We start from the raw sequence: 15,316 nt of genomic DNA, 5'->3' as shown, positions 1-15,316 counted from the left end.
GAGCCGTGGTAACCGCGGAGGTTCAGACCCCGCGTCCATCAGTCCAGTGACCGGACAGGCCGCGCCCGCCGGTTTCCGAGCCGTCTGCTCCTGCGCGTGCGCTCTTAGCCAAGCCGGCCCGCCCCGCGGAGGCCTGGGGTGGGGGCGCGGGCGGCAGCGCGGGCGGGGAGCGGGGCGTGCGCTCCTAGGGCGTCCACAGCGCGCGAGGTGGCCCGGGTTGGAGCCCGCATCCCCTCCCTGCCCTGCGAGGGCCCGGGAGCTGGCGGCCGAGGTGCTGCGGCGGGGCCTTTGTCACTTCTGTCCCGAAGGACTGACCTCTTGGCACCAAGTTCAGAGGAAGCGACGAAAAGGCCGCGGCCCGCGCTTGAGTTCTGGGTCGCGCTCGAGTTCTGGGTCCGCGGCCGCGCGGACGGGAGCAGCCCGCGCCAGGTGCCCCGCGGGGCCGGGGCAGGTCTGAGGCTCCGCCCACACGGACCGGCCTGCGGCATCTGGGCGGTTCCCAACCCCGCGGGCGGGGGAGGGCAGGGGTGGCGGGAGCGAGCGGGGGTCTGCGCGGCGAGGCCCCGTGCGCGGAAGCTGGGTCCGAGGGCGCGTGTGCGTGCGTGCGTGCGTGCGTGCGTGTCCGGAGCACGGCAGCCCCCCGGACAGCCCGGTCACCTGGCTGAGACCGCGGGGGAGGGGGCTCCCCCCAGCTCTTCTCTCTGCAGGGGTGAGGCCCCTGAGGCTGCGGTTTGCAGATTTGCTGCACGGCAGGGCCTCTGACTCTCGTTAGAAATGGGGCCGCCAGGCTCACCCTGGCCGGCGGGGCTCACCCTTGCTGGCAGGAGCCCTTCCCCGTGCACTCGAGGGGATGCTCTGAAGCCTACGGCCTTGGGCATCACGGCCAGGAGCCGCCTTCCCTGCCGCCTCAGCCGCTGGCTGCCGGGGTACCCCTGGCTCTAGCCTGCGGTCAGCCTGCGGGTGCAGGGAACAGAGCCCCACCGGCCCCACGGGCCCCAGGAGAAGGTGTCAGTCCCGGAGAGCTGGGTCTCCTCCACTCCAGGAACACGCAGGTGGCGGCAGGGTAGTGGTTCTTCATCATCGTCTCCCCTTCCCGCCCCTGTTGCTAGTCTGGAAGGTGGGAAGGAGCAGCCGGGGGCACCCGGCATTCAGACCCACAGACGTTCTCTGAGCCTGAGCCTTCCCTCCCCCACCTCTGGGCTCCCACTGCTACTTCCAAGCCAGACCCGTACCTTCCTGCCAAGCATCATTAAAACGTTCAAGTGTTTTTTTGTTTAAGTGTGTTCATGTGTGTGTTTGTGTGTGTGCATCTGTAGACGATACCCACCACCCAGAACCGACACAGGACATTGTCCTTCACGATTCAAATAGGAAAGTTCTAGACCCTCACAGACACACTGTCCTTCCTGTCTCCTCCCGCGTGGGGCTGGCCTCCAGGGACGGGCGTGAGGCTCAGGTCAAGGAGCTGCTTGGCTGTCCTTCGCACACCGGTGGGGCTCATGGCTTCTTTCTTTCTTTTTAAGATTTATCTAATTATTTGAGAGAGCGGGTGAGCGTGCAGGAGGAGAAGCAGTGGGAGAGGGAGAGACTGGTAGGGCCCCCCCACCCCGCTGAGCAGGGAGCCCTACTTGGGACTCGATCTCACGACTCTGAGATCATGACCTCAGCTGAAACCAAAAGTCGAACGCGTAACTGTGCCACACAGGCTCCCCCAGGGTTCAGAGCGCCCGTCCTCACCCCAACCCAGGGCCTTGAGCTGGGAGCAGGATAATCGGAGGGCAGGACGTCCCTCGGGCCTCTTTCCAGTTCCCGCCTGCGCTCTCCCGTCTCCCCCAGCAGCCAGGTCGGTCAGTGAAACGCGCCAGCGATCCTGAGCTGGTGTCCCCCGCTCCGTCTGCTCAGCCCAACGCGACCCTCGCCACACAAAGCTGCCGGTGTTGGGGCCTTAGTCATGCCGACGTGGGGGATGGAAAGCATGAATCCGATCATCGTGATCGTCAACCGCTCTGTCCTTATCAACCCTGAAGTCTTTTATGTGCCACCGTTAACGTCACTGTTGCAACAGCGGGGGACAAATTTGCGTAACCAGATCTGGACCATGGGACTGATTTCTGTCTGGTTTTGGCACCTTCCAGATGCTTGTGGAGGTGGGCTGGATCTGGAGCTCAGCCCAGAAGTCTGGGGACAGCCAGGAGGACCCAACCCACTCGCAAGCCCGGCTGCGTGGCGGTTGTGTGCCGGAGGCCATGGCGCAGGTCACCCACCCTTGAGCAGGAATCCCCAGCACAGTCCCGGAGCAGGGACACCACGGTTTGGGACTGTGACTTGCCGGGGTAGACGAGGTGCCCAGAAAGCCTGGGAACCTGCGTGAGCTCAGCACCGCGGTTTTCAGGCGGCTGGTCAAGCTCTCGTGGGGTACCTAGGAGGTTGACTTGACAGTAAAGAATGAGACACGTTAAATCGAAGAGGACTGTCCTGCGGCCGCCCTCGGTCGGGAGACTGAAGTGGGGCCATCTCTGGCAAAGAACCTTCCGGAAAGAGGGAGCTGGCCCCGCAGGGAGAGGAGCTCACTCGGAAGGCCTCGTGGGAGCCGTGTGGAAATGAACTCAGCGTTCGATAAGCAGAGTGGGGTGCTGGGGGTGTGAACGTGGACAGCGAGGTGAAAACAAGCCTGGTGCTGAAGGCCACCCAAGCCTGGTGCTGAAGGCCACCCATCTCCGCCACAACGCCAAGGCTCCAGCCCAGCCCAAACACGGAGCAGCCCCCACGGCCCGCACTCATGGGGTCCCGCCCCCACTGTGCCCCCCTGCTCACAAGCACCACTGTGGCCTGTGGGAAGGAATGGACATGACACGCTTCTACCTGCTCAAAGGACGCTGGCCTCCTTTAACTGGGAAGGAGTTTCTGAAACACGGAGTGCCTGTGTGACCCCCCAGGCCGTACCTCAGTGGAGGGAGACACTAAGGACTGGGAAGCAGGCGTCTGGGTGAAGTAAACCCAGGCAAGAAGGCATGGCGGCAGTGGTGCAATCAAGGAGGGCCTCTCAGAAGAGGTGGCCCAGGCCAGAGACCAGAATGACTGGACAGAGTGGGCCAAGGCGGGTCTGTGGGAGCTCCTCTTGGACAGGGCTTACCTGATGCAGCGGCAGGAATGGTGGCCCCGAGTTTAGGCCACGGAGGGCTGTGTAGGTGGGGGTAGGAGGGGCCCGATAGTGTAGCGCGTGGACCACGACACTGGCAGAGCACAGGGGTCCTAACGCAGATCAGGACCCACTAGGGGATTGTGCGGTGTCCTGGTCATGAGGTTGGGGTAGTTGACACTGTAGGTCATGCTGGACAATGGGACGGTTGCAATCTCCCCCCGGTTGGGGAAGGCCGTGAGGTGGGGAGGACGGCCGGCCCCGCAGCCGGCGCCGGTCCAGCACACCCGCCGTGCAGGCCTGGCTCCGAGGGGAGCCGTGGCGTCTGCGTGACAACCGTGGAAGGTGTGGGAGTCGATAATGGGGAGTCATGTCCACATGGCCAAATCCCCGTTGTTTCCAAGCCTTCCATGGGGAAGGGTCTTCCCCTCCTCCAGGCCCAGAAACACCGAGTCCCCCTGGCAGGGTGCGGCAGGCTCCCGCGGCAGCTGCAAGCTTTTCCTCCTGGTCGGGCGAGAGACAGCAATCTCTCCGGAAATACAGCCACTTGGGACGTGGCAGACAAAACGGGGCAGGAAAGACCCAGAGCTGAACCAGAGAGCGAGCCGGAGGGAAGATGCCTTCTCAGAGCCAGGACCTGGAGGAACAAGAACCGAGACGGGGCGTTCCAGAAATTGGCCTAACATGGGCAAAGGCCGCAAGCAGCTGACGTGGGAAGTCAGGGGTGCACGTTCAGCTCCTCGAAGGAGGCCTCCCTGCCCGTCGGTCCGAGGTGGTGCCGCTGTTGGCTGAACCGGCGCCCTGGCCAGTGGGGGACAGGCGGGCCTCATGCCTCCATAGCCCATCTCTGGGGAGGACCCCGAATTAGAGAGAAAGGTCTGGTCCCTTCCTGAAGAAAGCCAGCCTGTGTAGAGGTGGCCACGACCCCTGAAGCCAGGTCCCAGCGGCGCTGTGTGCCCATGTGAATTAAAATCTCATAAACCTCGAGCAAATGTGTGGACCGGTGTTCGAGAGCCATAAACGTTCTGTGGCCCCGTAAAGGATTATGGCTGCTTCCAAGCACGCACGAGCGTGGAACGGCGTGCCAGGGCCCCTGGTGAGAAGGGACCCAGGGCCTGTGGCTGTGTGGCCGGCGGGTCGGGCCTGCTGTGCCACGGTCTGAGCGCAGGACCCCCCCCCGCCCCGCAGGCTCCGGGCAGCGCCTTGGGGGCTCTTTGCAGATGCAGTTCTGTTCTCGGTGGGTGACATCAGTGACGGATCTCGGCTGCGGACACAGTGTGTCCCGTGCCCACGCTCCTCGCGCAGCAAGACTCCGGGTGCCTCTGTCTCCGTCCTGTCCGGAGCAGGTTGGCAGGAGACCGGCCTCAGGGCGTCCCAGCCCGGCCCCTGTCGCTCTGCAGTTCCAGCAGATCGGTCCCTCTTGGGGATGTGCAGTCAGGACTGCGGATGGCGGCCACCCATCCCTATGAGTGTCTGCGTGGGTCAGGGGCCGTACGTGGGCCATCCTCGTGGGGCTGTGGTCTGGCCTGAGGGGAGACGTTGGCCTTGACCGAGGAGTGGAGACGGTAGTGCCTGTTACCGTGGGCCTGTGTGTCCACAGCAGGTCCCAGCCACTGGGATGGCCGGCTGGTGGCGGTTCTTGGGACCAGCACCCCCTCCTCAGGGAAAGCCTGGCTCGGCCTGGGGTGGGACTTGGGGGTCCGGCGGGTTTTTGTGAGGACTGTGGGCAGCACGGAATGTAGTTTCTTTCTGAACAAGGCCTGAGGACGGCCAGGTCACGGGAGCCAACCACGCAGACAAGGCCCCGCCCTGACAAACGGAGAAGAGAGCAGGGCCTGTGGGAGAACGCCCGTTGTCAGGACTCTTACTGGCAGGAAGGGTGTGAACTCAGCAGCTCCCGGGTTCCGAGCGACTGCGTGTCTCACCTGGTTCGAAGAGGAATGCGGGAATGTTCTCCCCTGCCGCCCCGGCTTCCTTGAGAACCAGGTTCTGCGTGTGAGGGGAGCGGAGGCACGGAAGCTGCCCCGGGAAGTCGAACAGAAGCCTGGGCTGGAGGTGGAAACCGAGCTCGAAGTGGGAAGCGCCGGTGGGAAGCTCGAGGCATCTCCTCTCGCATACGCACGGGGAGGCCGTTTCTGTCCGATGGGACCAGCCTGGGGCTGCGGCAGCCCCGGGTCCTGCTGGGACGCCGAAATAGCACTGCCCCTTGAAAGAAGTCAGGGTGCCTGGGGCACAGGCTGGGGCCGGCGGTGAGCCACAGGATCGCCCGACCTGCGGGGAGCCTGGGACGGCCAGGGTCACGGCGCGTCCGAAGGCTTCGGGGCTGGCTCGCACGGGCCACAGACAGACGCTCTGAGCCTCAGTGGGATGAGAGCAAACCGAACCCCGCCAGCTACGCTCAAACCCACACGTTCCTGACCAAACAAGTAATCGGGCTCCCGCCGGGCCGACGGGGAGCCTGGTCCCTTGACAGTGGGTGAATGGAAAAAATGAACTGAATGGGCGACCTGCCCCCCCGGCAGCCCGTCGAGTGGCGCGGAGACCCACCCAGATGCAGAAACCGCTCAGCCCGCGACGTCTGGGAAGGCAACGCTGTGGCCCCACAAGCCAAGAGTCAAGAGCGCCGCCAAGCCACCAGCAGCCACGTCAGCCGGACGTTGATGAGGTCCTGGGGGCCGCGGTCTGCGGCCGAGGCAGCTGCGGATCTCAGGGAAGCGTCGCTACCCGCTACCTCGACAGGACCGTCTCCTTAACTTTCAAAGCTGCCGTGTGTTTCCGGGACAGATCGGAGTCACCCAGAACCAGTGGGACCCAGCGGGCAGGCCACGGCACATCTCCACAGTTTTCGGTGCTCATCTGGGGACAGGAGCCTGGGACGCCTCCTGCCCGTCGCCTCCCCATGGCCAGCGTGCTCCGGGCCGCAGGGCACATCCCCGCCATCGCACGTCTCCGGCCTGGGGAGCCGTGCGGTTGAGGCCACAGCACATGGGGAGGAATTCACAGGCCCAATGGATGGAGCGTCAGGGGAACGCCCGCTGCCGGAGACCCAAGGGGGCGGAAGGCCGAGGTGGGGGCTGAGGGCATCTCTGGGGCACCCTCGGAGCCCAAGGAAGCAGCAGGGCTGGTCTTCCCATCCAGTGTGTCTTGCTCGGAATTGCGGTGAGAGCCTGTGTCTCCTGGAAGCCCATGTGCTTGCTTGTGCACTTGTGGGGGCTGCAGCGGAGGACCCGGGCTCCGAAGGGGACACCGGCCACGGTCTGCTGCGTCTGAGCCCACTGCTCCAACCTGCCCACGGCTCGTTGGAGCGTGTGGGGCTGGGCACTTGGCGTGGGTCTGGGTTTTCACCAGGCCCTTCCCGCATGCAGCAGGGACGGTCCCGGGCACTGGACGGAAGGGCAAGTACGCGCAGGTGTGGGGGCCGTTGTCTCTGAATCGGCCGGGAGCACAGCGAGAGCCAGAGCCTGCAGGCCCCAAGCATCCCCTCCACCAGCTTCCTGCTGCGACAAATACAGCTCTGTGACCACCCGTGGCCACCACCATGACCACACTGCTCTTCCCTCTTAATGCCCATGTAAGAGGCCGGCTGGCTCCCCTATGTCCGGCCGCAAGCCCCTGACCCCCCCGTGGGGGCGGAAATGGCTCGGAAGCGGCCCCTTGAGAGCACAGATTGCTGATCGCCCCCCACGGCTGAGAACCACCACTGACATCTTCGCCGCGAACTGGAGAAGGGCAGCGCCCCTTCAGTGGGCAAGGAGCGAGCCCTCGCACTAGGCTTCAGCAGCGGCCCCTCCTCTGGCGGGAACCCGGACGGCTGGGCAGTTACTTGCTCGGTCCTACTAGCGCCCAGAGGCCTGCAAGGCTGAGACAGAGTTCGGTCACTAGAATTGGTGCAGCACTGCGGGGTCTGAGCCATCCCGAGGGCAGCTCAGGGTAGACCCCACTGCACACTGGACCACCAGCCGGGAGCCCCAGCTGAGCGCGTCCGGTCACATGCGTGTCCTGATGGGAGGTAAGCATACGGCGGGTGCGGGGCCTGTGGCCTCCCGGTCTGCGTGGGTCCCGGGGATGCTCACTCTGGCGCGGAGGGACACCACGGTCCCGCAGAGAGGGATGAATAAGGCACTGGGGGGGGAGGCTGCTGTGGGAAGGGGGCGCACAGTGGTGGGTCGGCGTGCAGAGTTAGGGCTGGGCGTCTGGGGGCTGCCGGCCACGGTCTGGGGGATGGGCGGTGGGCCTGCCCAGGGTGGAGGGTCAGAGCTTGTCACCCTGGGGGAAAGAACCCAGAGTTGCGAGCTGGGGTGCCAGGGTCGTGGGTGGGGTGGATGGAACTTCCCAGACGGCACCGTGGGTGTTGTCTGCTCACCGAGGCGCCCCGGCTCTGCCTTTGCCCTGAACGCCCCCAAAGCAGAGAAGGGGGCTGGGCCACCCGTCTGCCCATACGGACGCTTCCTCCTGTGGACGGTGGATGGTGGGGGGGACCTGGAGCCGTAGCTGTCTAAGTGGAGAGCGGGGGCGCCCACTCTGGAGCTGGGCTTGGGGTCACAGGAGAGAAGGAGAGGCTCGAGGATGCTGGCCCCACACGAGGTGCCGCGGAGCCCAGAGGCCGGGGCGGAAGCGAAACACCAGCCACAGCGGGACCCGGGGCGGGTCAGCCGCTGCCTCACCCCATGCTATGTCCTGAGCCCCAACTTCCTGCTGCGTGTGGGTGGTGTGGCCCCTGAGCCAAGACTGACGTTCTAGATGAAAACAGGAGATTCAGTGAAAAATCTGAGCATTTCCAAAATCTAGACAGACCAATGGCCTCAAGTCGCCTCCCCATCCACCAAGAACATCGCAGGAGGTAAGTGCAGTGCCCTGTCCTCTGGGCCGGAGGCCCGTGCCCACGCGCGTCCCGCACCTTCTTCCCTGCGGCTCATGGGCGAGGCGGCCGGGCCTGGCAGGGGGTAGGCAGTGGCGCAGGTCCGTGTGGACCCACGTGTCTGTGATCTTCCTTTCCAGGCTCACGGTGCTTCCAGCCTCCGGCTGCCGAGGACACCTGGCACGCTCTCCGCCCGCCCGGCTCGTCCGTGAGGACGCGTCTCAGGGGGAGATCGTCCCCAGCCGCGCAGGGAGGACACGGAACTCCCGCCGCGAGCCCCGGGCGTGCGCGGGCCGGGACGTGACCAGAGGCGGCGGCGCTCCTGTCTTTCAGGTGAGCCGGGTGGAGAGGGAGAAGAACCAGGAGCTGCGGCAGGTGCGGGAGCACGAGCAGCACAAGAGCGCGGTGCTGCTCACCGAGCTCAAGACCAAGCTGCACGAGGAGAAGATGAAGGAGCTGCAGGCCGTGCGGGAGGCGCTGCTGCGGCAGCACGAGGCCGAGCTGCTGCGGGTCGCCAAGACCAAGGACAGCGAGAACCGGCGGCTGCGGGTGCTGCTGCACGCCCTGCGGGACGGCGCCCCCGACAAGGCCAAGGTCCTGCTGCTGGCGGAGGCGAAGGAGGACGCCAAGAAGGGGTTCGAGGCGGAGAAGATGAGGATGCAGCAGGAGATCTCGGAGCTCAAGGGGGCCAAGAAGCAGGTGGAGGAGGCGCTGACCATCGTGGCCCAGGCCGACAAGATCAAGGCCGCGGAGATCCGCAGCGTGTACCATCTGCACCAGGAGGAGATCTCCCGCATCAAGAAGGAGTGCGAGCGGGAGATCCGCAGGCTGGTATGTGCTCCCGGGGCACGGGGTGCGGGGAGGGGCTCGTGGGGCGTGGGCGTGAGCACAGGGTCCAGAGAGGTGAAGGCCACGGCCCCCGGGGGCCGTCGTGGTGTCGGTGCCATGTGGGGAGGCAACCTCTGCGTCTGGACCATGGGGAGTCAGCCTCTTGTCCGGTCAGGAGTGGCCGGATTTCGGCAGCTTCCCTGGGGCGTCGGGATGGCTCCAGACACCCGCTGTCCGTGGCTGGCGCCCCGAGAGTCGGCGTCCTCAGAGACCCAGAGCAAGAAGCTAAAGAGAATATTCAGGGTATGGGAGGTTTGTGCCTGACTGTCCTGATCCCTTGGAGCTTGACCTCCTTGGCATTTGGGGGAAACGGCTCTACCTTAGAGCCCCGTGTTCCCTGCCATGGGCTGGGGACGAGCTGGCTTTGCTGCTGGTCACGCTCAGGACCCCTGGGATCCCCTGAGCGGGATGCCGCAATCTCTCCAAGCAGCTCGTCCGGGCACCTCTCCCCCCTTCCCTGGGCTCCACTTTCTGAAGCCTGCCTCGGGCCGTCCCGCCATGTTGTACTTCCCAGACGGGGTCCAGCCGCTCTCCAGACCCAAGGCCCAGGGGGGAACGCAAGCCTTGTGAGCCAAGCACAGCTCTGCGGCTGTGCACATGGGGCCCAAACACCCCCAGCCCGGACAGCCGCCCTCCTGTCCCGGGCTGTCTCCCACTCCGTGACCCCCACAACTCTAAGCCATGTGTCGGTGCTGCCGTGAGCCACCAAGACCCTTGAGGGAAGTGTGGACTTCCTTACGCGACAGGCTGGTCCCTCCTGTCTTCTTCTGCCCGGGAAAGGGGGGACGCCAGTGACCATGTGGAGGAAGATGGGCCAGGACGGGCAGCGCCCGCCGTGTGTCTGCAGGCCTGCGGCCCGGCTCCGCAGCTGGGCGCCTGGAGCACAACCAGACGGTCCCTGTGGTGCCCACCACCGCCCCCGCCCTGGCATGGATGCCCCCGGGGCAGCTGCCGGCAGCTCTTTTAGCTGATTCTTCTGGACTTTGTGCCAAATTCTTAAAAACATGCTTATATTTCTAATTTTTTAAAGATGTTATTTATGTATTTATTTAGTCAGAGAGAGAGCGTGAGCACAAGCAGGGAGAGAGAGGCAGGCTGACTCTATCCAGGGACCCTGGGATCATGACCTGAGCTGAGGGCAGAGGCTTAACCCACTGAGCCACGCAGACGCCCACAAAGTTCTGCTTCTTGAAATCTCAGTTTCTGCTCCCCCTTTGCCTGCCCCGGACCCGGGCCCCCTTCCCCTCTGCTCCCGCCTGCTCCTACGTTGTCCAGGCGGCTCTTCACAGGAGGACTCGGCTTCTGTTAGCGGGGGGCCGATGCAGGGAGGTGTGGGCACTGTCAGGGGAGACCCGTCCGGTGGCGACCGCGGCGGGTGCTCACTGAGGCCCCGGGGGAGGGGCGTGTGACGGCCCGGGACAGCAGGGTGGCCCCTGGGGGGCAGGGCCCAGCCATGGCCAATTCAGCCCAGCCGAGGAGGTGGGAGCACAGGGCCAGCGTCCCGGGCCCAGAGCCCAGGGTATTCAGGGACACGAGAAGCCCCCACGGGGCACTTGAGTGAAATCAGTGTCGACAAGACGGCTGCCGTGTGCGCGCTCCTCACACAAGACCCACAGCGCCCGCGACCTGTCACCGTGTTGTACGCACTTCCCTTGGCCGTGGAGTTCGTCTTCTCATGAGCTTGTTTCTCTCCGGGCCTGTTTGTGATTCGGCCTGAATTCCGGGAGGGCATCTCCGCCCCGAGCACAGTCACGCATGGCCCTCCTTCCCCAGACGCCCCTCCTGGAGCCCCCCGCCCGCCCGCGGGCCTGCCTTCCCCCGCCCCCGGCCAGCAGCCTGACCTCCGGCCGCCCGGGAGCCCCCGCCCGCTCCTGGGCTCCGTCCTCCCCTGGCCTCCTCCTGGCCCTGGTTCCCGCTTCTGCCGGAACGCGGGCTCCAGCGGCGTCCCGGACCCCGGGCGCGGAGAGGACTTCTGAAGACTGTGCGTGTCTCCTCGAGACTTGGATTCCGCTCTCACACTCGAGGCTTCTGGGTCGGGACTTGGGGGGGGAGAAGTTTTCCATCAGGAATTCGAGGGCATCTCTGCGTTGTCTTTTAACTTCCGGCGTGGCCACCAGGAGGCTGGAGGCCGCTGTGGCTCCGGACCTTCCCCGATCCGCGGGCCCCCCCGGAGCCGTGGTGCCCCGGCATTGTGGGCGCCGCGTGGGGCTCGCGGGCACACGGGCTGTAGGAGGTTCTGCGTCGTGTCGGGGCCTCTCTTGGTTTTCTTTCCCCTCCCAGGAACTGGAGTCAGGGCAAGAAGGCAGAGCAGTGGCACCAAACACAGCAGGCGGGAAAGGAAGGTGTGAAGCTGTCTTTTTGGCCGGTGCTGTGCCTGTAGGAAACCCTAAGCAGTTCACCCCAAAACCCCAGAACCATTAAAACAGTTCTGCATGTTTTCAGGATCGAGATCAAAATGCAGAGATTGGTTGTATTTTTATTCACGAGCGACAAACAGTCCAGAACGCATTTTTTTTAAAGATTTTATTTATTTGAGAAAGAGAAAGAGCTCGAGTGGAGAGAGGCCGAGGGAAAGGGAGAAGCAGGCGCCCCGTGGACTGCGCAGCCCGAGGATGAGGGGCTCAGTCCCCGGACCTGGAGATCACGACCCGAGCCTCGGTCAAGAGTGAGACGTTAGGTCGACGGAGCCGACCAGGCACCCATTAGGGTATTTTACACACAGGTTCCCAGGCCCTGCTAGGGTATGTTACACGCAGGTTCCCAGGCGCCCCATGTAGTGGTTCTGGTTCTGAGCACTGCGCAGAGCCTGCTCTGGACGGCAGGGGCGAGTCAGGGTGTGCAGAATGTCCTCGCCCCTCCACAAGGGCCATTCTTCCAGCCTCAGCATCCTTCCCTGGGGACCAGCCACCCCAAGGGCTGCCTCAGTTTCCGGACACCTTCTGTAACGGGGAGAGGGGCTGTGGAGGGGATGGGCGTGCGGTGCTAAGAGGGCGGGAGTGGAGGATGTGTGTGCTGGCGAAGAAGGGGTGAGGGGAGCTCCCAGGGGTGAGGTGTGGGGGGGGCTGCTATGGGGGAGGGGCAGGGGGTGTAGGAGCTCCCAGGGGTGAGGGGGTGTGGGTGTGCTATGGGGGAGGGGAGGGAAGGGGGGAGCTGCGGGTGTGGGTCTGGGACTGCAGGCGGGTGGGGACGGCTCATCTGGAAGCTGGCCAGCCCCAGTCAGGATTTGGGGTCTTCCCTTGAAACTTTGGGAGTGACGCCACCGGACTCCATTTTCAGCGAGGACAGTGGTTGTGAGGGACGGGCTGTAGCAGGCACAGGCGTGCACACAGGGAGGACACCTGGAAGCCACTGCAGAGGTCTGGGAGAGAGTAGGTGGTGGCAGGGTGACCGGAGGCTCCTGACTCACGCCCCCATTTCACCGGAGAGCCCTTGTCCTGTCCCTTGGGGAGGGCTGGTCATCTGGGTGTTTGCGGTTGCATAAGACAGGACAGATGGCGTCCCAGGTGCTCTCTGTGACGAGAGAACCCGCGGGCCTCAGGCAGGGAAATGGGGTGTTGGGCCTCTAGGGAGCGGGACTGCAGCCCCAGTGCCATGCTGCCCACCACTGCTTCCCCGGCCGGCCTGGGCATCATACGCAGACATGTGCCACAGTCGGAAGCAGTGCCCTTTAGGGGACCCTAAAGGGGGCCCCACAGGACCGGACAGAGTTTTCTCTCCACCTCATGCACCGGCGTGTCCCCCCTTCCCAGGCAGGCATTCGGGTGGGAACCGCAGGGTCCTGTCTGGGCATCTGTTGCCCATGGACGCTGATGGACACCGACACTGCTGTGTGCCGAGCCCCCCGGCGTTAGGAGGACCCCCCAGGACACTGTCTCTGAACTCAGAGTGAATTCCCACCCTGACGATCAAATCCCACCTCTGTGTGAAGGCACCTGTTCTTGAAATTCCTCTGTGGGCCCGACGCCCTGCTTGGCCGCAGCACATGGTGTGGTTGGGCGACATCTTAGGGAGGTTTGCCTTTTGGCCGAAGCCGTCTGCTTGCGCAGCTCATTTCAGTGGGATCTTTGTGTAGGGACTCGTTTTCTGGGGTCCTGACGGAAGCAGAGTGATGTTCTCTAAGTGTTGCGTATGAGTGTCGTCAGACCCCAGAACACGGCTGCTTAGCGATACAACTGTATTTCACTGGTCCCTTTGTTTTCACTACTTCCGGTGTTTCTTTGTGCTCCAGTAAATGGGAATTTAGCAATTAAGGATTTCTTTTATTCTGTTCAGTTCATCGCTTGCCTGCAAATTCTGTGATCCAGGCTAATGAGACATCTCACGTCTTTGTCCCAAGCTGACCTCAGCAGATGGCCGGTTTATGAGCTCAGGTAGCCTGAAACGGCAAGCGAAGCGCCAGGATATCCCATCCTGTTCCGTAGTTTGCGAATTTGTTTTAAAATGAGTCGTTTCATAAATCGAGAACTGTTTGTAAGGACCCCTTGCCGCGCCCGAGTCCGTCAGTCCGTCTGTCTGAAGAAGGGGGCGTGGGGTGTGTCTGCCTCCCCACGGGGAGCGGCCCATCCCGCAGCGGCCAGGTGAGGGGCCCGGAGGCAGGTGGCAGCCGCGCGCAGAGAGCCTTCTCGCTGCCCTCAGGAGGCCGAGCGCTTCAGGGAGAGTGGGGAGGGCCACGGACCCCTCACGGCCACTCGCCTGCTGGCCTGAAGAGGCCTGGGTGGGCCGGACACTCCTGACTTCCAGTCTGGAGCTGACTTGTCCGGAGACCTTGCAGCATTGCCTGCAAGCCGTCGGGCAGCATCTCGGTCTGTCCACGCCTCAGGGCAAGGACAGGCAGGGTGCAGAAGGACCAGAGCATCAGCTCTTTCTGGGCGGGGTGCCCCTCAAAGAGGGGAGGGAAGAGGCAGCGAGAAATTCCGCTTCTCACACCCTCAGCTGCGCTGTTGTAGGGCGGACCCTGCTCCTCCCCGTCTGCTATGGATGGGGTCCCAGGAACTCGGCGATTCCCCGGCCCTGCCCAACAACACACGGCAGAAGGCAGGAGCTAGAGGGGGCGTCTGTGGACCTGCCAGCCAATGCCAGCCTCCAGGAGCCCCTGCGGTCCAGCACCACAAGGGGTGGGACACTGGGAGGGGTGCCCAGAGTCCAGAAGGAGACTCAGCTGCACCAGCTTGAACTGGACCAGCAGAGCAGAGGCCAGCCTGGCCGAGGGTGGGGTGGAGGGAGTCACGCCGCGGCCAGAGCAGTGGGGCTGCGCTGTGGCACCTGCTTTGCATCCCGTCGCGGAGCCCAGAGACATATGGGCAGGGCCCCTCCCGTGGGGCCCCTCCCGACGCTGGCTCCGAGTGCCGCCGTGTGTGTCTATGGTAACTGCAGACCTGTACTCTGCCTGCCTGTGTGATTGTGTTCTGTTCTCCTTGTAGATGGAGGAGATAAAATTTAAAGACAGAGCAGTCTTCGTGCTGGAGAGAGAGTTAGGGGTTCAAGCTGGGCATGCTCAGAGACTACAGCTCCAAAAAGAGGCTCTAGATGAGCAGCTGTCCCAGGTCAAAGAGGCTGATCGGCACCTGGGCAGCCCCAGACGGGAGCTTCCTCATGCAGGCGGTGCAGGAGACGCCTCAGACCACTCGGGAAGCCCTGTAAGCACCTCCCCCCGCTCCCCCCGCGACCCAAGTCACAGACAGCGCTGCACGCGGCTCTGCGGGCCTGCTCGGGCGGCTCCCCAGGGAGTTGAGAGCCTAGGTCCAGAGTCCAGAACCAGAACCCCCCGCCCCGGGGACGCTGACTGTGTCTGCAGCCCACCAGCCAGACCCCAGGCCCCCCCGCTTCTCCAGCTTGGCTGGGCGGGCAGACACACTTCTGCTTCCTTGCTTCCGGGCTGGCGTGGCACAGCACTGGCCTTCACTCGACCGCCCGCCCCCCAGGGTCCCCCGAGGCCTCCAGCCAGAGCCTGCCTGCAGCTGCCAGGCCCCCAGGCAGCTGACAGTCCTTGCTTGCTGGTCCCGGTTCCCGCCCCGGTTCCCGCCCCGGGCGAGAGGGACGAGGCTGCACCACTTCCATCTCCACGTGCACGGGCTCCTGGCTGTCCATTCGCCCGCACCCCCGCCCGTCACTCCCACCCGCTTTTTGTGTGACCACGCCACCCTTCTGCTCCTCTTCAGGCTGCCGAGATAGCGTGGGTTGGGGGGCAGCCCGCAGCCGCACGGCTGTGACGTCATCACTGCTCATTGCTGCTCCTGATTCAGAGCCCGCTGGAGTGGTTCTTGGCAATCCAGGGTGGGAGGCTCTAAGTTCCGTGGACCCTCAGTGCAGGTCCTGCGGGCCTGCCCCTAGCCTCTCCTGCACCTACTGAGTGAGGAACCATTCCTCTGTCCTCCCCGGACATGCCTTGTTTGCTCTGAGGACAAACTGCGCTGAGCCAGCCCGAGGACAAC

General features: G+C 64.3%; 1 protein-coding gene across 15 annotated transcripts in view; it reads left to right on the top strand.

Moving 5' to 3' along the window:
- JAKMIP3 (Janus kinase and microtubule interacting protein 3) overlaps positions 1–15,316 on the top strand; it is an 87,587-nt gene that overhangs the window by 46,117 nt on the left and 26,154 nt on the right. For 9 of the 15 annotated variants that reach the window (XM_059172793.1, XM_059172792.1, XM_059172791.1 and 6 more), the window contains exons 3-4: positions 8,331–8,828; positions 14,306–14,521. In XM_059172793.1, the coding sequence (XP_059028776.1) occupies positions 8,331–8,828; positions 14,306–14,521 (714 nt within the window). The remainder of the gene's footprint in view (positions 1–8,330; positions 8,829–14,305; positions 14,522–15,316) is intronic. The other 6 variants (XM_059172801.1, XM_059172800.1, XM_059172799.1 and 3 more) reach the window with 1 other exon arrangement.

The sequence above is a fragment of the Mustela lutreola genome, chromosome 4 (genome assembly GCF_030435805.1).
Source record: "Mustela lutreola isolate mMusLut2 chromosome 4, mMusLut2.pri, whole genome shotgun sequence".
NCBI classification, from domain to species: Eukaryota; Metazoa; Chordata; class Mammalia; order Carnivora; family Mustelidae; genus Mustela; species Mustela lutreola.
This window is presented reverse-complemented; position numbering and strand designations above follow the sequence as displayed.